The following is a 27,894-nucleotide window of genomic DNA, read 5'->3' as shown; positions in this document are numbered from 1 at the left end:
ACTAGAACTGGGAACATGAAGAAAAGAAACACCAGAGGAGTGAAGTTACTGCTAGGCAGCACAGACATACAGGTATTTTTATTTCACATGCTAAGGGCCATTTCTGGTAGAAGTTGCATAAAGTTAATACCAAAAAGAGTAAAAAAGAGATTTATTTTTATAAAAATAAAGGTGCTGCTGTACTCCCACTGACATATAGAGCACCTCTTATCATCCCAAACACAGTCCCAAGGTACCAATGCACAGAGATGTTTACACCATGAACTCTTTAGCTGGAATGGCAGAACATGAGGGCTCCATCCTAAATAATGAGCCATTATTTATGTTCTAAAGTACGCTGTTGCCATTTGGTGTTCAGAGAAAGCCCACGTGAAATCAGTAAACAAGAATTTCTAGATAAAAGCATAATGTTTTCACAAAACAATTTCCCCCCAAGATTACATTTAGGAATACCTGAGGTTTGCCTAAAAACATTCCACTAGATTTTAGTTTCTTAATCCCAAATCTCCTGTTAAACTGCCCAGTTTGCTGCTGGGACCTGATCCTGCTGCAGGACTGAACCATGAATGAATTCAGTGTTTTTCTGGAACTCTGATTTAAGGCACATACCTGCTCTCCATCGCTGTCTTCGCTACTGCTGAGTTTTAAGTCATCTTTCAACATACTAAGTAAAAGGGAGAAAGTGAGACAAGTTTTTCCAGGTACTTTAATTACTTTCAAAGCATTCTTCTAGATTTCAACATGCCACTGTTTATCCTACAGAGAGGCTGCGTGGGTGAAAGCCACCAGATACTATTCAAACATTTCATGTTTAAGAATGGTGAGCTGAGTCATTCTTTAGAGAAGAATAAGGATTCAGGTACTTTGACTCCTTAGTCCATTCTGCTAAATTTAGAAAGGAAATTTGACACAATTTACTGATGTGGGAGGAGGTAACTTGTATATGTTCAACTTCTTACACACAATGGCCAAGAACAGTGTTTTAAATGGAATAAAGAAAGCCAACACCAGTGGCTGCTTCCTGTCTTGTGGCAACAGTGCAACTGTCCTAAGCCATAATTAATTATTATTATTCAAAGCAATAATTACTTATGGTAGTCATACATACACTATTTCACAAGACTGAAAATACACGAGCACACTGAAAACATATTAACAGGGATTAGGGAGAAATATATTTGATTATAAAAATAAAACATCTTACTCTGTCTGGTTTGATTCGCATCTGCAGAAAGAAAATGAGAAAGGATTAAAAAGTCTGACACTTCTGAGTTTCACAGTAGAGCTGTTCCTACTGATGATCTGGAAAGGAATACCCGCCTCTAGGATCGTGTTCCTGAAATATTTGTCACTGCTATCCTTTTCCAAAAGATGCAGTTATCTCCTTTTTAGAGGCTTTTTTTACCAGATCATAATCACTTTTTAAAAAAAAAAAAATCATTTAAAGCTGAATTGTCACAGTAAACATCATCTAAACTTTCTTCCCATGCATCCCAGCTCAGCATGTGTCCAATCTTGCCTCTTGTTCTCAGATGTCCTCATGTTTCCCATCTTTGGAAACAGCAAAGTTCCTCTCAGCATCTTCTTAAACTGCATGTTTTGGGGAAACTTACTGTAAATCTACATTAATTGAGGGGGGTTTCTTTTTGTTCTATTTCTTTTCCATAGGTCATGTGCTTTTTAACCTTGCCAATTCAGTGGCAGAAGAACCAGACTTAATTCTGTGACTGCATCCCAACAAATGGTAACTGAGAGTAAGTTTTCAGATTCTACTTTCATTAACATACAATCAGCCAGTAAATATTTATTTTTATGGGCATATGTGTTTGGAAACAATCTTTTAACTGCATATAATTGATTTTTAGGTATGAGAAAGGTGGACTACAGCCATCTAAAATATTCCAGTTGCTTTTAAATTTTTCTGTGTTGCTGTGTCCGTGTCCATAACTAATGGAAACATTCGTCAGTGAATTAATAGACTGAGCAGAACAAACCTCACAAGATCCCAGACACAGTTTTCTGTCTCCTCCAATCCAAAACCTTTCCTTATCCTGTATTTGTGACACCTACAAGCTGCTTCCAGCTGACAGCTCTGCAAGGCACATGTTTGGTAAGTCCTGTCCTGCCCACTCTCACATGCTGATCCCCTTCTCCTGCCAGCCAAGGAGAGGATGCTGAAGTGTCTGTGCAAGAGCTGACACATTCTACTAACAGCTATTTTCCAAATCTCTTAAAATATGACTGTTGTTTGTGAAATGTTTTCTCAACAGCTACTTACGATTTGGATTGATGACCATTGGATGTTTTGGACGAAGGATTGTATCGTTCTAGAGAAAGAGAAAAAGAAATGCACAGTTGAAAACTCTGGCAGTAAAAGAAGCCACTCCAAAGCTGTCACAAGGATACAGTCATGGATAAACCATGAACAGCTGAGGGGACAGGAAGGAGCAGTAACCAGGTGACACAAGGTACAACCTCCCACAGACTGAAGGAGGGAGGGAACGCCAAGGCAAAGTACTAAATACAGCCAATAAATTAATCAAGAAAATCATTTAAATCATTGTTGTCTAAATGAATACACAGTTTGTTACTAATGTTGTGAAATCTGTTTTGCTTCTACTAAGATTAAACTATTGCTTTCTACATGGAGGATATGGGATATAGATCTGTCTATTGAGCTCTGACTGTTTCAGCATCCCCACACAGCTTTTGAGTGGATGAGCAACTTCCACATCCCAAAATCTTTCTGAAACACCAATTCTGACAACAGGAATACACACTGATATCATCTGCTTTTCAGTTTGGTTTTTTTCCCCCTTCCCTCTTCTTTAATCCTGGCAAATAACTGAGTGTAGCTCAACAGAAACAAGAACTGAGACTGTTTAAAGCTTTCCAGAAAATCCAAACTGGAGCTGAAAACTGGCTCTGTGTTTTAATTAACCTTCCTCTTCCTTTACACACCTAAAGATCAGCTGCTCCTATAACGTGAGCCTATGGTTTAGCATTATGGAATTAAGCTTTAATTTGTTTCCTTAAATCCCCACTGTATCAGGTGTTCACATTAAGCTGCTTGTGAATATCTAAGAATAAACCATTCTTCTTTTACTATTTAAGCTGTTTAATCACTTCAAGAAGGAGTGGAAAGACTTTTGGAAGGTAACAGAACAAATGGATTTCAACTTTAGCTGGTATGTTACCTGCATTAAGTGTTACTTTCAGCAATATTCAAAATAATTACACAGTTAAAAGAAATAAAACTGCTTTTGTCTAAAATCCAAAAATGCATTCTGGGACAAGAAGTTCAAGGATATTACTAAGCATATTATATGAGTTCTTGACCAGTTCTCTCTCCTGATTTTAAAATGTCGAAGTGAAAACCAAGAGTGAAACTGCAACGTCCTTTTTCTACTGAATATAAGCAAAAGCACTATTTCAGTTTCCAATATGTCCCCAAGCAGGGAGTTGGGTTTTGTAAAAGTGTTTTGGTTTAATACTCAGCTATTTTCAATTCAATCAACCAAGGAAGCATTTTTTTAAAGAATTAGAAAATGTGATCAATTAAAAATAGTTATTTTTTCCTAGAACACAACACCCTTGCAACTCAGTGATAACTTTCTATATCAGAACAAAGAAACACAAAAGGAAATCAAGCAATTGTTTTATAGCTTAAAACATGAGAAAGTAGACTCCAACTTATGACCAGTCTGGAAAATCTCATTCCCTAAAAAACATGACATCTTAGGAGATGCTGAGAATCATGGATGTCAACAATAGCATTAAACATATTCCAAGGAGTTTAATATACTCACTCTGTTCTCCAGTGCCAAAACTGGACTGCTGAGATTCCTAAAGGAAGAAAAGATCACAAATGTTGGGTTTTTTCCACTGGGAATTTTAACATACTAAAAACCAGGCTGTAAGGAAGATATTCTTTCTACTTCAAGGATGGCGTCTAACCTCTGAAAAATGGGAAAAAACTATCAACAACCAGAAAGAGGGATTCATTGTCCAGGCCCCAGAGCAGCCCAGGTGAAGAGCTTCCCACTCCTCTTCCTCAGCCCAGCTCACCCACGTCCTTGCTGGGCAGTTGCACTGCATCATAGCTGGAACTCCAGAATCCCTCTGTAACTTCCATAAATCCCAGCTCCCTGTATGTTTAGCATAGAGAGGAACCATTCAGAATGTTTGTTTATCCTCCTTATACACAAACTTTGCTGCTTGTTTGAAGTATTTTCCTTCAAACCCTTTTCTCCTCATTTTCCTTTTCCAGGCACACACAGCACCCTGAGGGACAAGCAATGAGGACACGAAAAACCTCCCAACAAAAAAATTTATCTCAGCCACAAAGGACCCTAAGGGACAATCTGAGATTTAAATCGTGACCAGTTCTGCACACTCTGCCCAGAATACTCCATGTGGGTCCCTGGTAAATCCAGCCAGGCTTGGGTAGCCAACACAGCGTTCCCAGAATAGCCAAATCTCCATGAAATCACACAATTCCCTTGTGCAAAAGCCAATACACAATGATACCATAGATTTACAGAAAGGTTTGGGTTGGAAGGGACCTTAAAGCTCATCTTGTTCTGCCCCTCTGCCATGGGCAGGGACACCTTCCACTATCCCAGCTTGCTCCAAGACCCATCCAACTTGGCCTTGGACACTTCCAGGGATGGGGCAGCCACAGCTTCTCTGGGCAACCTGTGCCAGGGCCTCACCACCCTCACAGCCAAGAATTTCTTCCTAATATCATATAAAACTAGCTGTGAGAGATGAAGCCTTGCAAATTTTAGCACTTTTATCATCTTCAGTATTCCCATTCCACAGAAATATCAGTTCTGACTCCCAAGACACAGCAGATTATAAACTTTTTTGAAACCCTAAAACACTGCTTTAACAAACAAATACACAGAGGCTACTGAGCTACTGAAAACCCACTTCCAGGTTGGAGTATCTTTTTAAAATAGGACCTTCCTGACCTCATTTTAAAATGAGGACAACTGCCAGTCCCAGAAATACAAATTGAGTCAAATATTTCCAATTTTTTAGCTACATACATACGTTTTACCTAAATGGTCTGGCAGTATCCTACCAAAATTACAATAAAATGAATTCCACTTTTTCTGGTACACCTGTGAACCAGTTTTGCCACACAGCCAAGTCGGTGCCAGGCAATTTATAAAATGGAGGTTTTTAAACACACAAAAGCTTTACACAGCAAAGCAGACTTAAAATGTTTCAATTTCCCTTAACTTTGTATTTCTCAAGTGGAGCAGTTGCAATAATGCACTGAACAAGTATTTTGTGCATGGGGAACTTGATGGGGAACCTGATAAGGAACTCTCCTTGGAAGGTGTTTCTGATCTTTACTAACTGAAAGAAAGGAAGGGACAATAAAATAAAATTAACCTCTGTTTAAAGTGCAAAGCAAAGATGGAGAGAAGTCTTGTGACTTCAACAGAAAGCAACAGTCACACTTCCTTCAAAATAAAACCTGTTTTTTTATCTTTTACACAGGTAGGAGGAGGGCAGGTGTGATTCCCTGAATCTCTTTTGCCACTGGCAGCTCAGACGCCAACAGACTAAGTCAAAAAAGAAGTAACGACCACACAGTAATCAAACACCACACCTCCAGAGGCACTGCACTGAAGGGAGCATGGGATGGGGAACTGGCACCCCTTTACCAGCACACGGATGAGGAATTTGCAGAACACACCTGCCTAATTCCTTGCTTTAGTCAGCTTCCTACTTGGAAGGCAAAGCACAGGCTCTCAGCTAAGTGCATTTTAATGAGGTGTTATGGTTAAATGCGCAACTTTTTCCAACTCTCTTGCCATCTATTGAATACATATTTCTTTAAGAAACTCAGAGATCAAAAAAAAAAAAACAGCTCTACTTTCAACTCCAAAGATATTTACAGCAGCAGCTTCTAAAGGTCTGCTTCAGAAAGAAATTCAAAACAACTGAAAGGAAGGAAACCCTTTTAACCAAAATATAATAGACTGCTACGGTTACACAGGGAAGACACTTAAGCAGGAAACAAAAAGTATGACAAAAAAACGTGGAGAGAGGAACTCTCCAGCTGGACAGGACGGCATCGGGGGCTGGATTCCCCCCTCACAGACCTGGCTGTGGTGAACGGGACCCATTTCTATTTAATAGCTGAAATCTCAGGTCAGATCTCATTTTCATTTCTCAAAAGGAAGTTTCCATATTGCTGCAGATCAAGGGATCCGACTGCTGGCCTTGGTCACTCTGGCACAGGGCAGGAATGGAGGAACCTGGAGGCAGAATCCACCTCTCCATGGCCTTCAGGCCCCGGCGCAGGTACAAACAGTGCCAAGCCTCCCGTGGTGCTGGGAAACAAAAACCTTCCCCTCCCCAGCAAACAGCTGGAGTTTTTTAATATATTTTATAAACATGCCAGTATTTTTGGCGGTTTTGACTGTGAGCCCATGGATAAAATTACAGAGTGTTAGGTCACGGGATAACATTTTTTATCAAGTCTCAGGAATCTACATATTTTTCATAGCATCCATAAAACTTTCCCTGACCTATTTTCATGGAGTTTTATCTTCTGATTCAAAGACTTCCTGGTAACTGTTAGATATATTTATAGTAATCAGAGAGGCCCCAGTCAGGAGTTTGGGTTCCTTCAAGTTACTCACTCTCTACACATGAGGAAAGCAATCCCATCCCAACAGTTTGACAAATAAAATCAAGTGGTCCACCAAAGGGAGCTTAATTCTGTGTGAACAGGAGAAACATACCAACTTTTGCACACAGGAGAAATGCTGTGAAACACTTCAGCATATGACTTGTAATAAATGGAGCACAGTATTAAAGAGGAGGAGCTTTCCTGCAACAGAACTGCTTGATTAAAGTAAACCACTGTTTTGTTTTGTTTGGTGAATTCTGCTCTGGGCCCAGACTGCACAAACCTATGGCTCACTAACTCACTGGAATTCTGCATAGCTGCTGCTGCCAAGAATGACAGAGGGGAGAAGGCAGAGGAAATTATAGGCTTTGGATGCAGAGAGAGAATTTGACAGAGTTCCACGGCTAAGATGTGCAGCCACAAAATAAAAAAGCTGGCAAAAAGTCAAGAGAGTCAGAGCAGCCATAAATGGAATTTTTTGCAAACTGGGTGAAGAAACACAATCCTGGTTGAGAGGTTCAGAAAGCCCCACAAGCCACCTTTTTTGTTCAAACGTTAACACAACTGTGCAGTCCTAGGAAGTTTCTCTCTGTGTCATAGACGTGGATTTCTGCACACTTCTCCTCAGATTGAGTCAAATGCCAGGGATACACAGAAACAAGCAGCATTCAAAGTATTTAAGTATTCAAAGTAGTGGAATAAGGACCTTTGTTGATGAGAAAAGGTGTGGGATTTCTTTCTCTATAATAAAAGGTACGAATTATTTCCAGGCTGACAGTTTTATATAACACAGCAAATAAACCCTGACTAAGAGTAGTATATGCAAGATTAATATTGATCTAATGCTAAGAAAATAGACGACAGGATTTACTTTCTAGATATGCCTTCCAAAGTAAAGCTGAGAACTGAATGGCATGTTCTGAATTTTCTGATCACTGGAGAGAAACAAAATGCAGTGAAACAGGAACATGCCACACAAAGGGTGGAGACAGCAGGACTGCCCATGGCTCTGAGATATCCAGCCAGGATGAGAAGCTCAACTCATACCAGTCTGGGGTAGTTTTGTGGATATGCCCTTCCAACATGGACCTGGAACCTTTGGCTGAAGGAAGGCGATGTCAAATCATTCACATAAGACGACGGGTTTAGACATATCACATCAGAAACCTCAGTGAGAAACTTTTCTTAAAATTATTCTCTCAACTGTTCTGGTTTGGGGAGCAATTTGGATCAAACAGGAAATTAAGAGCAGCAAATGATGCTCTAAAACAGCAGTAGGTCAAATAAAACATAGTCTTAATCATTACAAAGGTAACTTTTAAAAGATAGTCTGATTTCTATAGTCTGAAGCTATGCCAAGTTAGGGGTGGGGCACCCCAATTCCTCACAGAGATATGTTGAGTCTGAAGAAAAATCCTATTGTTGAGTTGAATCTTTTATTGGTAATCAGCAGATACAGGAAACAAACCATGAATTCCTGGATGAGTCAGGAATCTCCAAGCTGGGTTTTACCCACAGTTATCTCTCCTGCCTACCCATGGGCTCCCAGGATCCTGCAGGCTGCAGAGCTGCTCTTCAAGGTAAACAATTCCCAGTGACAGTGTGCCCCAAAACCCTGCAGCTGGGGCTGCCAGACCCGACCCCAGGGAAGGAGAGAGATCTCCTTCCTCAGAGGTGTCAGCTCCAGCAGGTCTCCTGGAAATGTGCCCAGAGCTGTCAACAGCAGCAAAGAGGTGGTTTTCTCTTTAGAATTAACAGCTTAAACCCTTCATAGTTATTAAGCACACAAGAGGCTGGGAAAAGGACCTTTTGAAACAAGTGATCTGAACATTTCCAATTTTTAAAAGGTTTTAATTTTTTGTAATTGAAAATGTAAAAATCTCTTAGAAATGGACTTCAAAATAAGGAGGAAATTTCAGTTTAAGCAGATAAATACATTTAAATTTCTCAGCATTTATCAGCCAGACTCTGATCCTTTGCTACATGGAGGGAAACTCACTTGGTTCTACATAAGTGGTGCAAACCATTTTTCTAATAGGGAAAAGGCTCAAAGGCATTTTCAAGCTTCAAAAGTATCCTGAAGGTTTGAATTTATGAAACAAAAGTTAAAAAAGAAAGTTTATGAAACAAAAGTTAAAAAAGAAAGTTTGACTATAGACAACCTTGCAGACTTCTGTCTGTGCAAAACAGAGGAAAACTTTGGACATTCCTCATAAGGCCACTGCTGACAAGTGGTTTTGAAGCAAAATAAAGAGACATAAAGCACTGAAATAAACCCAGATTATACAGAATTGAATGTAAGAGTTCCAAAATCCTGATCTTTAACAGGAGTTACTTTTACAACATTCAGTATTTGAATACAGCACTGACCTTTGTTGGAAAGGGGAATTTGGAGGGTTCAGTTTTGCATGGTGTATGGATTGCAGTCAGTGGAGGGGGCCAGGAGTGGGTCATCTCCTACAACAACAAGAAGAAAAATTAACAAAATTAAAGCAAAGATTTCATTACAATCTGAATTTGAATGGTGACTGTCTCTCAATTTTCAGCTCATTGTTCACCCTTCACTAAGATTTATATTCAAAACCTTAATTTCCCCAATGTGCAAAGATTTTGCATATAAACAGTTTAAAATTCAGGTTATCCATGAGAACAGATATTGCACGTAAACCTGAATTTTAAATTTTTATCCCTGAGAACAGATAGTTAAGACATAACAACAAGCAGAAAGGCATAAATCAATAAACTTGGTTGGCCTGAATGTAAACTGCAGTACAGGTCAGAGTCTGATCATTTCAGACCATGAAGAACACGTGTGGGACACAGGGGCAGAAGGAAGAAGGGAAAGGGAAACCTACAGAGTTTAAGGAAAAAGGGGAAAATCAAATGCCTGAAGCTTCAAAGAAAGTGCCTTGTATTCTTTCAGAGCATCTCTCAGGACCATGCAGTACTGAAGGTCAGAGGAGATGGCAAGCCATGGAAATGCTCAAGGGGGGCCTGATGATCCTTTTCTGGGAGCAGACATAGGACAGGGAATCGCAGGAAAATTGGGGAAAATAACCCAGGTAGGAGACCGGGAAAATTCTGCCACGGGGTAGCAAAATGCCTACTATACTCTAGAAAGGTATCAGAATGAAGGACTGTATTCTGGTGGAAGAAATGGGTAGTTTTGATTACCAGGGAGGAGGCATAAAAGAGCAAGAATGCAGTGAGGATATTCAGGAGACTGTGTGCACACCCACAACACCCAGTGCCCACTCTGCTCCCAGTTTTCCCAAGTCTCCTTGTGCTAGAGGAGCACCTGAAGAGCCCTCCTGTAAATGACTTCCAGCCAAGGCAGTTTGAAAGGCACTAATAACTGCAGAGTCCTTCCACCTCCTTAGGAATGTTTGAATTTTCAACAAATAAATGATGAAGAAGAGCACAGGGAACTTACTTTGAGGATTTCATCCACACAGCTCACCTCGCCAGATGCTGATGCCTACAAATCAAAACTTAAGGTTAACATCTCCCAAAGCAAATCTTCCAGGGACTAGAAACACTTAAAAACAAACTTCAATCCTTATCATGACTCATATGGACTCTACACAGATACAAACAGCCCTTGCTAATTCCTTTCATCAGTTTTAATATCAGATAGATCCACGTTTTTATGGCATGAGTCACATCCAGTTATGAAAAGCAAATACATGAGATCTATAAAACTGTGACAATGATCTCTTACTTCTCACTCGACAGTTAAAATGATCACAGGCACTCAGTGACATTAAAAACTTCAAGAGAGGGGAATGAGGATTGCAGCTTTCAATCATTTCCTGGAAGAAGCCACAGGATAATATCTTGAATTCAAGTGCAGGACCGTGAATTCACAGAAATGACAAACTGCATTCCCAAGTAAAACACACGTTATAGAGTGATTCCAGAAACAGCAATAATTACCAGACTATGAATCTTCTGCATCCCTGACTGCCACAAGCAGAAAGAAGCAAAGCTACTACAGGATTCACTGCCTCAGCACTGACATGGCAAGTCTTGACAAATAAAATCATTCCTAATTTCCTTACCTGTGTCCTGAATATTATTTTGCTATTTGCTGAAATCCCAGGAACAAAGGCTTTTCTCTGGCTACCATGATTCAAGGAGTTAGAGAGGAGATGCAATGAGATCTTATTACTAGGAAAGGCTCTCTCCTTGCCAGTGAGCTGGAGTCAGTCTGTGCCTTAGCGAGTCAAGAATTACCAAACTCCTAAAAGTTGTTAACCCAATAGTATTTTATATCCAGCATGACTTACAGAAGTCCTTAACCCCGTTCAATTTGGTGAGTTAGGGTGAGCTTCTTTTCCCTAGGTATATATAATAATCACATTTAGTAATTGCTACACACTTCAAAAGAAAATCTGATATAAGCAGATATGATCAAGGCTAAGTCAACTGGGCTCCCAGTAACAATGTCAGTATCCAGGTTGTCAAAATATTTGTGTGTCCTTCTATTTCATTAACTTCTAACTACAGAAATACTCCATGAAAATTAGCCTCTCTGGGTTATCTCACCCTGCCTGAATGTCTCAGCCTTTACTTAATTAAAATCTCAGTACCCACATGGAAGAAGCAGAAGAAAAAAAAACTATTACTTTTGCACGTTCCCCACTGAAAATACAGCCTTCACTGCTTATGGTTAAGGTGCTTTGTGTAACAAAAAACACGGTGTTTACTAAAAACTCACTTTTGGTTAGGCAGATTGGGATTTTAAAGAAGCTGGAAAATCCCAGCCCAAATGGATTTACATTTCAGAAGCCAGGAAACAGCCAGCAACTTACATCCAGTGGCTGAGAGGGAATTTTCAGCTTGGTTAGGTGTGCTTTGCTGCTGGGCTTCAGCTCGTTCACGGCGCTGCTGTGGGTCTGACTGCTGTAGTGTTCCGAGGATAACTTTGGTTCCATGGATTCCTGCCCATCCATCGGCCTGACGTATGCAGTGGGTTTCTGTAACATTGAACTGGACTTGGACATTAGTGAAGGTGGAAAAGACTGATTAGAGTGTTGTCCACTTGAAAATGAGGGTACACGGGAGGGAGAGTCCCAGCTGGGATCAGGATCCCGGGGCGACTTTGACCGTTGATGTTCTTTGCTGTGGTGATCATTCCCATGAGATCTCGAATGGCTGGAGCTCAATGAGGAGACAGCAGGTGGTTTTCCAGGGCTGGAAGAACGGGGTTTGGAGTGTTCAGACCCATGCTGGCTTTTTTTCCTGCTGCTGCTGCCGTAGGAATCGCGGTCGTGCCTCTGGCCGGCGCTGCCCGTGCCGGTGCCGCCGGAGCGCTGCCCATGCCCTGCCAGGCCCGAGGAGCGCTTCTGGGACTGGGAGGAGGTGCTGGGAGCCGGCCCCACTGGAGTCCATTTGCTGCTCTGGTGGGAGCCTGTGCTGTGTCTCTGATCACCAAAGAAGCTTTGGTTTGATTTCTCGTCGGGTGCTGATGGAACGGTCGGTTTGGGAATTGCAACAAGCTTTTGGAGCGGTCTGTCTCCTATGAGATCCGTCATTTCATCATAGTTACCAAGCATGCTCTGGATACGACTGGACAACTTGTCTTCTTTGCTGGTCTAAGAAAACAATTTTTAAAAAATAATGATTTGAAACCAATCACAATTTCACTTTCACTTAATTGATTTGATAAGTACTGCACTTCATCTAAATTTCAGGTCTAAGTTCATGGCTAGAATTCATGTCACTTTTGCCATTGTTTCCAATTCCCAATTTTAGTTCTTAAAGCAGTAATTTAACAACCTAAAACATAAGAAAAAGATGTACTTCAGCAGCAGGAAGAGCTGAAAGAGCATTAATCAGTGCTTCAAATAATGCAATGGTGAGCTGGATGAAGGTTTAAAAGCAGTAGATGCCTACTGTCACCTTAAACATTATTTCTCTAACACAGAATGCATGAGTCCTAAAAAGTTTTAATTAGCAGTAAAATAAAATCAGCTTAACCTCACCCCTGTATGTAATTTTTAATTGGTATTTATATTGGCACAATGTTTGTTGCCCAGAGTTAAAAGGGTTCTTTCTTCTATAACCATTTCGTTTTCCAAATTAGGTCTATTAGATCATTCCCCATGCATCCCAATCAGCTCCAGTTAACTTCATAAAGGTGGGATTTGGTTATCAAGCACAGGAAAGTAATGGGAGGACATGAATAAAAAAAAAAAATCACCAAATATTCCTCAACTTTCCTCCTGCAGGAAGTCAGTTTTTAGTAACAATGTTTTACTTCTTACAAACCAGTTGAAATTGTAATAAGGGAAGAGGTTTGCTTTCAAAGTGAGTTCTGAGCTACATAATTAAAATCTTAAATGGTGTTTTATTAGTTATCCCAGAATTAGGTTATTTTTTCCAATTCTGCTCAGTAAAGCAAACCTGGCAGGAAACCCAACACAGGCTTAAAGCTGTGCAAGATCATAAACAAAATCAAGTCCTTCAAAACAAACTAAAAAAATCAGATACAAAATACTGGAGTACTAGTTAGAGCTTATAATTCCATCCTATCAGGGATTTCAGCATTTAAAATTAACTTCCTATTTAAACATTTTCTTTCTGAACTTGTCCAGATCTGGATTACACTGATTAAAGGTTAGAAAATTTAGCAACCAGCATTCATTCACCCCAAAAATGGCAACTTGGCATCACACAATGGACAGTTTAAGTGTTTTGAGTCACCGTACAGAAAGTGAAGGAAGGAAAAAAATTTTATGATTTTATTTTTCCTCTTTCTCATTCCCTTCAAAGCTTCTCCTCCTTCCTAAGCACTGTAAATCTGCCAGTGGAGCTGGTTAGTGACTGCCCAGCCTTATTTTCAAGCCCTGCTTAAATACTCGGTTGCCGTAAGAGCTTTGGATCTAAAAAGAATGCAGACAAAAATACATTTAAAACATGATTTCTGTTATGAAACCTGCATTTTCAAGCACTGCAGAAACTCACCACTTTGTAAGGTTCAGCAAAGAGAGGGGAGTTGGGTGGAAAGGCTTCGTCACCCTGCTGAATTTCTTGATTTCGCCTTTCCCTTTCTTTCATACGCAGCACATTCCGGTCTTCACGGTTCATGTTGCTACGGGCAAAACAGATAATTTCTGATCACAGAAGGAAACAAGGAGAGATGTGAGCGCACAGAGTCAGCCCCTGGTCCTGTTTGGCCAAAGAATGAGGATCATAACTCCTCAAACCCAGATGTTTGTCCAAATTCAGCCACTTCCCCCTCCAAAGAGCTGTAACCCCCAATCCACAGCTGCTCTAACAGGGAAACTTTATGCAGTATTAAAAAAAAATTGAAAAAAATCCACAAAGTCCTCAGGCAAGTAACTATTTCAAACCATTTCACCGCTCGACTCATTTCGCTGTCTCAGCCCACGCTGCACATCTCCCATTCATTTCTAAAATACTTTTTCTCCCCCACATCCCCCAGATGTTCTGTAACCCCCCACCCATTCAGTGCCTGGCTTTTCCTGTAGGTTTGGGTTTATTTTTGGTGCTGACATACCTTTTTTTGGCACCCATCCTCCAACATATTCTAACCTCAAGCTTTGATGTGGTTTCCAGGTCTCCCTTCCTCCCCTGACTCCCAAAGGCATTTCTACTCAGAGCAGTAATTTCAGGGAAGTTCTGGCAATATTGCACCTTCTGCCTTGGACCATATTCTCCTACTGCAAAAATTCAGATTAAAAACTTGCTAATACCCCTTCTTACAAATTTTACTTTGCAGTTTGGTTGTGCTGCTGGTGTTAACAGAAATATGTCAAATTGTTCCAACACACACAAAAGCTGGAAAAGATTCCCTCAGAACTTTATAAAGCATTGGGACTTAAAGGAGTAAACAAAGTAAGATGAGAAATAAGGTGGTACTAATTCCTTTAACATTTAATCCCAGCATGGTTTGGGTTGGAAGGGACCTTAAAGTTCATCCATTCCATCCCCTGCCATGGGCAGGGACACCTTCCATTAGACCAGGTTGCTCTAAGCCCCATCCAACTTGGCCTTGAACACTTCCAGGGATAGGGCAGTCAAAACATGTGCTAAACTTTCTATCAAGTGATTTAGAAATGTGCTTTACTGATCTGCACAAAGTACAGTAGGTGTTCCCAAGAAAAAGTTATGCTCTTCCACATAATTTGCAGTCTAAAACGAAAATGTTGGTTGCTTAGAAAACCATTATTTCATGTTTTTAGACAGCTGCCTATTAAAAAGAAAAAAAACTTGCTGCAGTATGACCCTGAAATCTGTGTAAACCCAGCTATCCCATTCTAAACAGGAAAACTTCAACCCATCACTCAGTTTTTAAAATACCAATCTCTTCACCTCAATAATATTACAGCCTCTTGCATTTATTTCTTTTATTCATTTGGTTTCATTTTGTCTGTTACTCTGAAAACAGTGAAGTCTAAGAGGACACCTAAACCAGAATAAAGCCAAGGTATAAGTTTAGATCTTTAATGCTTTTCAAGGCAACAGGTTTGTTGTATTTCCCTGCACCATAAAAAGGTATGAGCATCAGCTTAATTCATGCAATGATGATATCAAGCCTATGAACACAATACATTTGAAACTTTATGTGAAAAATCACTTTTTTCTCCAGTTCCCCTGTAATCAGTTGAACTCATGTAACTGCAGGTGACCATCAAGGCTGAGAGAGGGATCTATGCACTGGAATGTGGCCAGCAAATCCCTTGGATTATTTTGGCATTCATGACAAACTTGTTTTAAAAGTTTGAGGCTTAAAAAGCTCATTCTTCAGACTGCAGCCCAATTTCTTACACATGCAGGATTTAAACACAGACAAATAACAGATTTAATTATAGACACTGATCAGTTAAAGCCAATTAGAACAGTCTGAGTCTCCGGCATTTACTATTGAAGGCAAATTTTGAGGTAGAGAATAGAAGTGCCCTGGTTTTGGGAGGTTCATTCACATTAAAGGGATGGGATTGGGAATGATATACAGCTGTACATTCAGAATATTATAATTCTAAAGAATTTTACATCTATAATTTTCAAATAGAGGGTTAAATATTAACAAAGACTTTCCCTATTTTTTACGGAGTCAAGGATCATCTTTTAAAATTTTATCAACATTTACTATAACTCTTGGGACTGCAGAAAAACCAGCATTTTTACCAACACAAAGGAAAATTACAGCAAAGATTCATTCGAGATATGAGCTGGAGCAAATCCAGAACTGATCTGGCTATACCTGCCCAGGTCTATGTAAAATTAGTCATCAGAAATACAGCAGTTAATCACACTTTTAATCACTCCTCCCCAGTCTTTTGTAATGTAGTAAATGATAAAACACCCTCATGGGTAGTCATGTTAAGGGGATTGGGTTTAGTTTTCTTGAATTCTTTTACATTTTTTATTAGAGTAAATAGTTTGAATGGGATTCAAGTTAGACCTGTTTGTATCTAATCACCTAATCTCTACACAGAGCTATTTTAAGTTCCTCTAATGTGTACGAAGCTATTAAAATCACACTACCACTAAATGTGTAAATAAAGGAAGTTAGTGAGTGAGGCTTCCTTAGTTCTGAACTTCAGACAACTTCCCAATTAACTTCCTATCTTGCACAGCCACGAGATGTACCAGAAAATAAGCTGCCCATGTAGAGGAAAGCAAGGAGAGGTACTTTGAAAGCAGATGACCAAGGCCTGTCTACTGATCAACGTTGCCAGCAGCTACCTTCAGTGTCAAGGAAATTGCAAAACTAAGTTTTCAGACCACTTGAATTACACCAACCCTGTAAAATCCACTACATAACATTTACTGGTATGACCAAAGTTCTGTACTGTTTGCCAGTCCTCAGGTTTTTTTCCAATTTGGAGTGGACACCAGTCCCATCTCCTGCTGGCACTCTGTTCTCTCTCAGTTTGGATTCTGGCTGGGGGAAGGAGCTCTGCCCCATCACTGCTCCCACCAGCAGTGCAGGCTGCTCAGAGGCAGAATTGCTTCTCCCTCTCCCACATTTAAACCTTTTCCCACAGGATGGAAGAGCTGGGAGCAGTTGGGGGCAGCCAAGCTCCCATCACTCCTACGCCATCCTCTGGGCAAGAGGACAGCTCCTCTGCTCCTGTCTCTCTGCACACCAGGCCTGCAAGCAGAAAATGAAGATCTTGTTGCCTTGTACCTGCTGCTACCAAGAGGATGTTGCAACAATTTCCCTTTTCCCAGGAGTCCTGAGCAAAGTGTGAAGGAGAAGCAGAGCCAGGCTAAGGGAGACAAAACAGGTCCCTGCAGCAAGGACCAAAGTCGCCTTAATTTCCATATCTGGGAAAAGAGAAGTTCAAAAATTAAAAGAAATTAGAAAACAGGCCTAAAGCACAGCACAGTATTTTCATTTTTAGGAAGTTTAACTCTACGTGTTTTGAGTCATTACTTGTGCTCAGTGTGCCCTGCTGAACTCCACAGTCTGTGTGTATGTGACTGCACAACTGACTGTTCAGATCTCACGCCTCTGCTCCAGCTCAATAGGAAGAGTTGAAAGAAAGCAGGAAAACCAGCAGGGAACTTACAGAAACTTCTGACACAACATTCTCTTGTGTATATTCTTTAATCATCATTAATTGCTGCTCCAGGTCCACCAAGCACATCAATTGCTCGAGTATCGCTCAAATCACCCGTACTAGAAACACAATCTTAACTTCTCCTTCCAACATCTTCCTAAATCCTATTTGGTATTTCTGTTCATCCTTAATCCAACAAGGGCATGGCTTTGGCTTGAGCTTCCTCAAGCCATCATCATCTTGGATTTTATAACTAGTGTTATGAAATGGCAGCACCGGTGCCACCTTCTCCTGCTTCCCACCTCCCACTCCCCTAGCTCCAGGCAGGGGGGGCACATCCCAGGTCTGGGACTTTTGGACCACAGTTTCAGACTAAAAATAAACCCCAATCAACACACCCACAATTGTCAAAGTTTTCCTGGCAATGCTGTTAAAGAGGACCTTGGCCAAACCCTGGGTACAGGCATAGGTCTGGCAGCCTCTTCTCACCCCCTTGAACCACATCAGGCATCCCAGCTCCTGCCCTCACCCCAGTTCACCACCAGCACTATCTCTCCATCTTCCCAGGCACCATAAGGTAAAACCATCAAAGGTGAAGGTTGGTCAGAGGAACCCTCCAAGTGCAGCCCCTTAAAAGGGATCCAAACCCACCACATCTCAACCAGGCACTCGTGGATCTTCAAAGCCTGTTTACAACACCTCCACTTCCTTCAAGACATCCTCATTTAACTCCAAGGTTTCTTCCATCTCAATTGGTTTCGCAAGCAAGAGGAATCAAACAGTTCATTTATCCAGTGCTGGTTAACTGGCAGTGCTGAAACACAAATTTTGTTTGACAACATTTGGCCATAAACGATCAACACCTTCAGAGAACACAGAGTAGCTCGGGCTCTGTGCGGGGCACACCCAGCTCTGGGGACACACACAGCTCCCATGATTGTATTCTTTTTTCTTAAAAGGAGGGGGGAAAAAAGCTAGAAAGCCTGTTTGTAATAAGGAATGATGTTTTAAGAAGGCATTTAAAAATACCTGAAGCTGCCTTAATGCTGCACCCAACTCCCTCCCAAAGATGCCTGTTAATTATTTCAAATACTTTTCTTACTTGTACCATGAACAGCAAGGGGCATCTCAGGAGTCGGCACAGCAAGCTTCTCCCAGTTTGTGCATGGAGTATGGCATTGCCACAAATCCTGCACTAAAATGCCTGTGTCAGCTTTTAAAACGCGCTCACAGAAAAGCTGTTTAAAAAGGGAGAAACTGAAAAATAACAACAAACCCCCACTGCTACACAAAGAGGAACGTGTCACCAAGAGCTACTTGATACTTAACAATAAAAGTGAATGTGTAATCTTAACTTCCAGATTTCTATGTTATGGTAAAGGAGAAAAATGCAGAAAAAACATAACATTTCCTACTAAAATGATACAACTTTACCCAAAAGAGAACAAACAGGAGGATTATCCAGGATAAATTTAAAGAATAATCACAATGCTGCAAATACAGAAGCAGCACAGAGTCATCTTCAGAGTTTTATAACTGAAATAAGGAACAAAATTAAAACAAGAGCTTACAGAGAATTTGAATAATATTCATATGTGTTCAGAAACAGGCAAAACCCAACTTGTCAAAAGGATGAAGCTTTCTGTTTCTCTCCCTCACACCTTCTGATACTGCTGCAGCACTCTGTGCCAAGGGAGGGGGATTTGGTTTGGGAGGACTCCACATGGGATTTTCTCCAGCAAGGAAAAGACTGGTGATACCAGTAGTACTCCAAAATTATAACTCTAACTCCGTATCACACAGTAAGGCTGCACAGCTGAACACAGGACAGCTTGAGCCGTAATTCCATTTGGGTATTTTGATAAGAACAAACTCTTCCACAGCTCCATCTCCAGAAGAGAGCTGTCCCTCTTTCCAAGGCTTCGTTTGAGTTCTTGGAAATAGGATTCAAATACAACTGTATTGCTAATACGATACAAATATAAATCAGTGATTCACCACTAACTGAAACATAAAGGTTTCTCATTTCTATAACACAAACACAACTGTTTGTATCCCACCCTTCAGATTAGGGATTCCTGCTGCACATTCCGTGGGGGAACATAAAGTGCCGTAAGAGCCAGACGGGAACACCTTTGTACATATTGTGAGGGTGGGAGAGCTTTAAATATAAATAATTAAAAAAGTGAGTTGGCCTAGGTCAGGTTAATGTTTGACAGAACTCCCAGGGAGGGCAGAGCCAGCAGTTTGCTGCAGGCACTTCTCCTTCCCACTCAGCTCCAAAGCACCACAAAAATCCCCACAGAGCACAATGTGCCTGGACTTGCCGCTGCTCCTCAGACAAATGAGCACAAATCCCTCACCACCGTTAGCTGAGAAAAATCCCACAGCACTTTCTGTAGGAGCACGTTGTTAATTCCAGCGTCTCAGTCAAGTGATGATGCAAGTAATTACATCCTGCTCTTGAGTTTTATCTGCCAGAGTCCCCCTCCATCCATCAAATATCAGGTTACCCAAGGAGCAGTCAGCATCTTCTACCTGAGGAGCCAACACAGGGCAATGATGGATAATATAAAAGAATTACAGGGATCATTTGTAACTCAACACTAACCACTGGAAAAGGATTTGGGGATCCTTTAGAAACAGACTGCAATTGTTTCATTAAACCAGCTCAGATGAGAGCTGGTATATCATTCATTATATGTGAGATCCAGCACACAAAAGCAAGGTAGAATCACAGGATGGTTTGGGTTGGAAGGGACCTTAAAGATCATCTAGTTCCACTCTTCTTTCCAAGGTAAAGTAAAAGAACTAAGGTAAAAGTGCACACCCAGCAAATGGATTTTAGAAGTCAAGTTAAGGAAGAAAGTTCTATTTTCAGCACTAGCAATACAGCTCATTCAAACCTAAGTTTTAAGTCAATTTCTAAAACATACTGATAAGACAGCCTAACACTGTTTATATCTAAGAAAAATTTGATGTAATTCACTCAGAGGACCTGAAAAAATGCACAACCATCCATCCTTTAAAATGTCTCATTTTTGTGCAGAAGTATTACACGATAGGTAAAACATCCCTCCTCCCTGATGAGCCTTACACAGAAATAAATTCCCAACTCTTTTCTTGCATAGAGAACAGACCTCCTCACATCAACTTCAGTCCCTCCTTTCTGTCCTGTCTCTTCAGAAATGGTAGAGAAACAAGGGAAGTGGCAGGAAAGTCTGGGAAGTGACAGGACAGCTTCACACTCCCTCCTCCTCTCCTGGTGCACAGAGAGCAGAGGAAGGTTCATTTCCCCATCCACTGTCCCTCTCCATCACAAAGCTCCATCCTAGCTGATGGCACAGATCCCACAGAGGAGGGACCCAACAGTGCAGTTACTCACTCAGGGGAGGAGGAAGTCTGTAGGACTGAACAATGTCATACAACAAAGCTACCACCTACCACAATGGTCATTTTCTGCACCTACCACAACACCCAGTCAGATAAGACACAGGAGCCTCAATAAACTCCTGTCACAAGAACCAAGTCTGAGCCAGGAGAGGGAAGTGAAGCTGCTACTGTTCAGCAAAGCTCAACTTTGACTTTGCCTTCTCCAGCTTTTGCATTTCTGTTTGCCTCATCCTGCAATATCAAAACTACTTTCAGGAACAGGAGACTTTCTTAACCAGGCAATGATATTCTCTTTATCAGCATCTGCAGCTCAAGCCCTGACATCCTACAGCTCAGATCACAAAACCAACAGCCTAACAGCACAGATCGAACTCAGAGCTTGACCAGTCACAGTTTTGTTTCTCACTCTTGGCAAACTTCAGCCCAATTTTATCTCCCAGTCAACAAATAACATCCTTCCCATCTTTGCTGTTCTCCATTGCTGCCAAAGTCAATAATTCACCCAGTGCACAGATGGACCATCCTGAACACAAGGTTTTTACATGCACTCCTTTCATGTCCACACAGGCAAACCAAAGCATATTCCAATACTGTTTCTCAACAAATTTCTGCCCTCTAATTGGGCAGAAACTTAATAACCCAATTCCTGTGCCTACATGTTCTTCTGCTTAAACTTTGAAGCCAAGACAACTGCCGTTTAAATTTTATTAAGCAATAGTTATTCAGACATCTAACATTAATCTGGCTATTATCATTCTGACTTCCTCACATTAATTTACTTTCATAAAAGATATCATTACATTTGAGTGTTATGAACTCTGTGGCATTAGGATTAAGAAAGGATTCACTGACAGAAATTCTTTGATAAATCTGCTCTGTGTCAGATTTGAAACAGCAGACAAGGTTTTAATGAGGTGCCATCTAAATCAGGAGTGAAAAGGCAAAAGGGAAAATCACATTCAAGGTTCACATCCTTCTCCCATCTTAACTACTTAAAAAGGAAGGAGAGAAAAAGTTTATCAAATACTTTACCCTGGTTTAACTGTCATTTCCTCCAGCTTTACTCAAAGATCATCTGTCTGCACTGTCTCACAAGACATTTATCTTGGACTTCCTATCATGACCAAGGCTCACACATTCTGCTGCATCACACATTGAAATGAACATCAGGGTTTGAGATAATGAATTCTGCCACTCTCCAAACCACTTGGGTCTTGTGTAACTGCTTGCAGTAGCAAGGTCTCCTCAGCCCAACACCGTGTAACCACTGATAGTGTCTCTGTCTCCTCCCTTGCTGCCTCAACACGGCTTGTTTTCTGAACACAGCTTTTATTTGATGCATCTTCACAACACAAGTGCAAGTAATAAAATATTTTAGGGCTGTTAATGCATCCTGTGCCCAGCTCTACTTGGTTCTTACAGCAGAAGGGAATTTTTAAAATTTGAGAGTTTGGTTTGGGTGTTGGTCCAAGCCCCCATCCAGGGCAGATGTCCACAGCAGCTCCCAGGCCCTGTTCACCCCACTATCCTGGTTGTGCTCACACAGAAATTTATTGGAACTGGTTATGCTGAATTTGGGAAATCTGTGCAGGTTCAAAATAGGTATTTTGGGAGCAGGGTTATTTTTAAATACAAAGAAGATTGAACACTCCACAACCCCAAAACAGAGAGTAGGAATAACCAACCTGTTTAAAACCCATTTAATAACAAAACCCAACGAAATTCCCCAAGTCTCATTAAATTACTGTTTTTTGCATCACACTGTCATGGGTGAACTTTACCTGTAACAGGCAACAAGCAATGTTGTTATGAGGGATGGAAGACCAGAAGGATGCTGGGGAGCACGTCAGCAGAGCAGCCAGAGTTAAAAACTTCATCATTTTATGATTTAACTCTCCTCAGAACCATGGGAAAACACTCAGGGTGTGACACAGAAAGATTCAGAGACTCAAAGTGAATTATGTTTCCAGGTTGTTCCCAGAACAACTGAAGGGGGTGGAAGGGAAACATCAAAACCACCTGAGTTGATGCACATCAGCATCAATATATTTTCAAAATTATTATCAATACATTATTATCAATATATTTTCAAAAGTGGTGGCTTGAACACTCCCAGCACCGGTGCTCTCCACTGGCAGCTGCAGCAGTTCCACGATTGCTTTAGAGCTTGAAGGAGCCTTTGTAAAATCCACAGTTTTGAGTACCAAAAAAGAGAGAATACAGATTCTCCCTCCTGGTTTTCAGCCCTGACTTGCATGCAAAGAGTTTACCAAAGAGTATATCAGTATATCATCACCATTTCCTACCTGTCTAAAATGTACGTGAATGATGTGACAGCTCCGAGACCTGGGATGCTTTCTGCTAACTTACAACTTTATTTTTAAATTTAAATACACTGAAGATGAGAGCCCATAGTAGTTAAACTCTGGAAAAACCCACTAGGGAAGAGAAGTATTTAAGATTTGTAGACAAAGCAAAAAAAATTTGGAAGCGAGAGGAAGGGACCAGAACTATCTACAGAGGGAAGCTGAAATGCAGCAGGAAAGCCACAGCTTTGATGTGTTGTGCTTCCAAACAAACACTGCTTAAAAAAGTTGGAAAGTTCTAACCTTTCATCCTACCTACTAAATGCCACCTGTACTTTATAACCCCCTTAAGCAGATTGAGAAAATCGTTAATACTTCAGCCACCACTGAGCATCAAGGCATTCAGTGTAGTATCTATTACCCCAGGAAAACAGTTGATAAATGTTAATTTATCACAGAATATAGAGTTAAGTATTCTATTTATTGTAGAAAATAGGGCTATACAAAGTCTTTTAATAAAATGACACAACCTCATTTTTCCCATGATGATAACGTTTGGGGTTTTTTTCCCCAAAGTTCTTGCAGTTGTTTGCACTTTTCTGGATGTGGCCTTAAAACAAAAGTCATGCTGTTAACAGAGATTTAAGTACCAAAAGGAAACTGAGCCACCTGCACAGAAGAAGCCTCATGTCCCAGGAGGGCAGTGTGGGCACAATGTAACTCTGTGCCATTACACCACAGAGGGCATCATTATCAATAATCATTATTATGAACTCTTGTCCCCAGAACAGTTTTTGGTCTGCCTAAACCAACAACGTAACTTCTGCACTTGATACACTAGCAAAGGACTTGTGCAAGCTGCTGTGGAACTGCTGCTCCCAATGGGCTTTGTTAAATATGAGCCTGAAGACCCGACAGGTGTGAAACTGCAAAGCACAGGATCCTAACAACACCTTTAATTTACAGCCACAGAAACTCTCTGAGTTTTGCCACTAGAGAAGGACGTTCAGCTTTTTGTCACATGAAGTTAAAGACAAACACAAGGGACATTGCAAAAGCAGTGTCAAAATCCAGCTGAATTTCAAAACCCTTCATGCAAGAGCCCAGTTCAGCTCACACCGAGCGTGTGCTTGGGTCAGGGCTGGAGCCTGGAAAGAGCTCTGGAACAGCCCAAACTGCTTCAAGTGCCACAGAAATTACATGGCAAGAAATGCTTCTCATTCCTCCAGCTCCCAGGCATGTGTCAGACAAACCAGCTCTAGTTAAACAGTTCTGGTGCCCTTCTGGGGCACCTGGCACTGTTGGCAACCTCTCTTTGTGGGCTGATTTAACTGAATTCTACTAAGCACAAACTAATATTAATTATTAAGGTATGACTCACTATTTAGAGTGAGAGTCACATGTAATAATGTTTTTGATTGCATAACTTCATATTTATAATTGAATAGCAAGAAATCAGCCCATTAGACCAGCCAACAAGATCCAAATTTTGTACTCTTAAATAAAAATGAAGATTAGACCACACCCATTCCGATCATTTATAGCTTTTGAGTCTGTCAGTAAATCATGACTGGATGTATTTTAACATTCCTCTGAATAAATAATGAAAAAAAACAACAAACAAAAAAAAAAAAATAAACCAAAGAAAAAAATTCTCCCCCCCCAAAAATCAACACAAGCTATTTGGGCCAATTAGGTATGTGAAGAGGCTGCTGCAAAAACATCTTCAAATGTCAATTCAGCATGGATCTTGCTTCATGTGGCCAGGAAATAATGCAACTTTTTCCATTAAAAAAAAGAGAAAACTGAAGAAAAAAAAAAAACTAAGCAAAAAAACTGAAGGGGAAAAAAAAACCGAAGGAAAAACCACCAAAGAAAAAACCACTGAAGAAAAAAAATTAAGAAAGGTGGATTTTAGAGGGTTATTAGTGATTAACAAATTTAAGCTGAAGACTACTTGTTAAAACTCTCTCCTATTAAAACATATTTCTGGTAATTATTGGCTAAGAATGTGTCACAGTGCAAACTCCTTACTTGTATTTTTTGCTCATTAAATATAATTAGTGCAGCTCTTTCAGCACAAGTAATCATTGCTTCAGGAAAAACCTTTTCACCCTTTATCTTTTAGAGGCTGGTTTACACCAAACCCCAGAGTTTTCATCGTGTTAGATCAACGCTTTAATATGATGCTAATTTACCCTATCAGCAACAGAAGGATAAAATTAAATATCAATTAATTAAATTAAAATATATTAATTAAATATAAATCCAAAACTTCACAATTTAAAACAATGTTCCAAGCAGGCACAGTGTAAAAAAGAGTCACAAACCACAGGTGAGGTGGAGAGTTTAATGGTAAATCTCAAACAAACACAACACCCCAGCCACCCAAAAATACAAAAACCTCCTGGAAACACGCAAACAACACTATCAGTAACCTCTGTTCCACATAGGACCACCCAGAACATCAAAAAAACCCCCATGAGACAGGAAAAATATCAGTATATCACTCCATTTTATCTCCTCTTGGGCAATCTTTGTGCTTCAAGGCTCGTGAAGTTACAAGAATAAAATAGTATTAAGACATCTTCGTAAAATCAAGCATTTTTGACTCCCAGCAACTTCCACTGCGTTAATTTTCTTATTTGTTCCAAAGCACAGAACAACTTGCTAAAGTTAAAACATGTAAGGTAAGTCCTTTAACTTGTCCATTAACCTGTTTCCCATATTCAATTTTTCTGAAATTTTCACCTTAATGGCTCAGTTTCTCAAATTTGGACTTTGACCTAATATTTTCTTAATTAAGTAAGGAAGTGCTTATGCCAGCAGTAATGCAGCACTGAAAAATGAAATTGGAAGATCTCTTTTTTTTTTCCCCCCAGAAACTCTGGTCACTCCTCTGCCCACAAAATACACAACATCAAACAAACTAAATTCCCATTTTGATGTAGCTTTTTTGGTTTGCTGCTACCCCTCCCTGTAAGAAAAAACAACATTTTAGAATGGTTTAGGTTGGAAAAGCCCTCCAAGACCATCAAGTCCAATCATTCCCAAGGCCAAGGCCAACACTGCCCATGTCCCCAGGTGCCACATCCACATGGCTTTTAAATCCCTCAGGGATGGGGACTCCAGCACTGCCCTGGGCAACCTGTGCTAGGGCTGGAAAGCCCTTTCCATGACAGAATTTTTCCAATGTCCAACCTAAACCTCCCCTGGCACAACTTAAGGCTGTTTCCTCTTGTCCTGCCCCTTGTTCCCTGGGACAACCTGCTCCGCTCCTGCTCCTTTAGGATTTCCTTCTTAACATTTCCTTCCTACTCCATTAGTTCCTCTGCAGACAAACTGTACAAAGAGAATTGTGGACTCTTATCTCTTCATCCTCCTCGCTTTAATGATTTGTGCACATCAAAGCCTGATTAAAACCATTTAAGCACTTCCATCACTGAAATCTCTTTAACGTCTTTTGGAAATTAAATTAAATGCAGAATCAAAAAAACCCTCCATGTCAATGTACAAAGCTGGACAATTATGATCAGGTTTGAACTTCTATAGTAATGTCAACACAGATGAAGACCCTCATGGAAATACAAAGTATTTTTAAGCATAATTTATATTTAAAATATAGCAGACAACCTGTAAATACTAAATATTCCTTTAAAACCAGACACTTGAAACAGTATTACACTAAGTCAATACTAGGAATTTCAGAGGAAAATGAAGTGAAAAAGTGAATGACTGTTCAATGATGTGAGATTTCCACAGGAACCAACTGTTGAGAAAAGTATCTACTATGGAGCAATTTACTTCAGTGAAATCTTAGAATCCAAGCTAAGGACAACTGTAAACAATTTTCCCTTTCTCAAGAGTTTAACTTGAGACAAGTTTTTAACTGGTCACTGGTTAGAAACAATATTTTCCCAATGCTTGGTTCTGAAAATTAGGAACATACTACTATTTTTCCTTAAAACTGGAAAATGTATGTAAATAAAAGGATGTTTGATCCAACTACAGTGAGACACCAAGTAGAGCCTCCTCTTCCAGATCCCAAAGCAACACCAAAACCTGGGTGCAGAATCATTTTAACACCACATACAGCAAAAGTTACAGAGTTTTAAAATCTCTTAAGTTTTTATCCAACCTTTGGATCCCCTTTGTTTTGACACATTCTGTGACATTCTTCCCAACCCAGGAGCCACCCCTGGGAGCTTCAGGAGGGGCACAACCATTCCAGGGCTCATTTCTGCCTTTCCATGAAGAACCCACTAAACTGAAAAGCTGGGGAAAGTCTACAGTCCAAAGACAAATAACTTAAAGCTGCTCTTGGAAACTGCAGATAATGAGGGAACATCAATCCTTTAAAAACAAACACACTGAAGAGAATCACACCATTATCCTGCCTCTTGTCTCCTACCTCTAGTTTTTATGTTCCCAGTGTAGTACTGGGAATAAATAGAGAGAAACTGTTGTGGGGCTGCAGAGGAGCACACGTATCCACAGGGAGAGATTTGGAAAAATAAAACAGTCTCTCCTGGAAAACATGATCACTACAGGATTATAACATTAGTTAAAGTACACTCCATATTTGTTTAATTATAAAACATGAAAGCAGCATGTTCAAGTGATTTATCAATAAATGTTATGACATGAATAAAAACTAAGATGAACTATTAAAAAAAAAAACCAATAAAAAGGGGTTTTAAGCTGCATCGTGAGGGGTTGTTTTCCATAGAAAGGAGTGCTGGAAAATTTCTTTTAATGAGCTGTTAACAGAAGAAAATTAGTTCAAGACTTCAGGGCAAGAACTTCCCTTATTCTATGTTTGCAAAGTACAAGAGCACAAGATTTTTTTTTTTCCTGCTGGTACCTGGTGCTAGTGGCAGTTCATAACCTGGGTTTTACATTCATCAGCAAGAATTAATGAACCAAGTAAGAATAAGAGACAGAACAACCTGAAGAATACAAACACTTGGGCAGAAAAGACAGAGCACTGCGCTAGGGGAAA

The 27,894-nt window shown here is 40.3% G+C and overlaps 1 protein-coding gene across 6 annotated transcripts in view; it reads right to left on the bottom strand.

Annotated features, from left to right (window-relative positions):
* AFF4 (ALF transcription elongation factor 4) overlaps positions 1–27,894 on the bottom strand; it is a 64,928-nt gene that overhangs the window by 32,482 nt on the left and 4,552 nt on the right. For all 6 annotated transcript variants that reach the window (XR_007905606.1, XR_007905605.1, XM_051793955.1 and 3 more), the window contains exons 2-9: positions 13,625–13,751; positions 11,470–12,252; positions 10,089–10,133; positions 9,026–9,112; positions 3,810–3,846; positions 2,279–2,327; positions 1,205–1,225; positions 610–664 (exon numbers count right to left, since the gene is read on the bottom strand). Coding sequence is in view for 4 of the 6 variants with exons in the window: in XM_051793955.1 (XP_051649915.1) it covers positions 610–664; positions 1,205–1,225; positions 2,279–2,327; positions 3,810–3,846; positions 9,026–9,112; positions 10,089–10,133; positions 11,470–12,252; positions 13,625–13,747 (1,200 nt within the window). In the remaining 2 variants the exon portion in view is untranslated. The remainder of the gene's footprint in view (positions 1–609; positions 665–1,204; positions 1,226–2,278; positions 2,328–3,809; positions 3,847–9,025; positions 9,113–10,088; positions 10,134–11,469; positions 12,253–13,624; positions 13,752–27,894) is intronic.

Source organism: Manacus candei, unplaced genomic scaffold, assembly GCF_025592945.1.
Source record: "Manacus candei isolate 608988 ecotype Guabito, Panama unplaced genomic scaffold, ASM2559294v1 h1tg000037l, whole genome shotgun sequence".
Classification (NCBI taxonomy): domain Eukaryota; kingdom Metazoa; phylum Chordata; class Aves; order Passeriformes; family Pipridae; genus Manacus; species Manacus candei.
The sequence above is the reverse complement of the archived record's forward strand: the minus strand, read 5'-3'. Positions and strand labels throughout refer to the sequence as shown.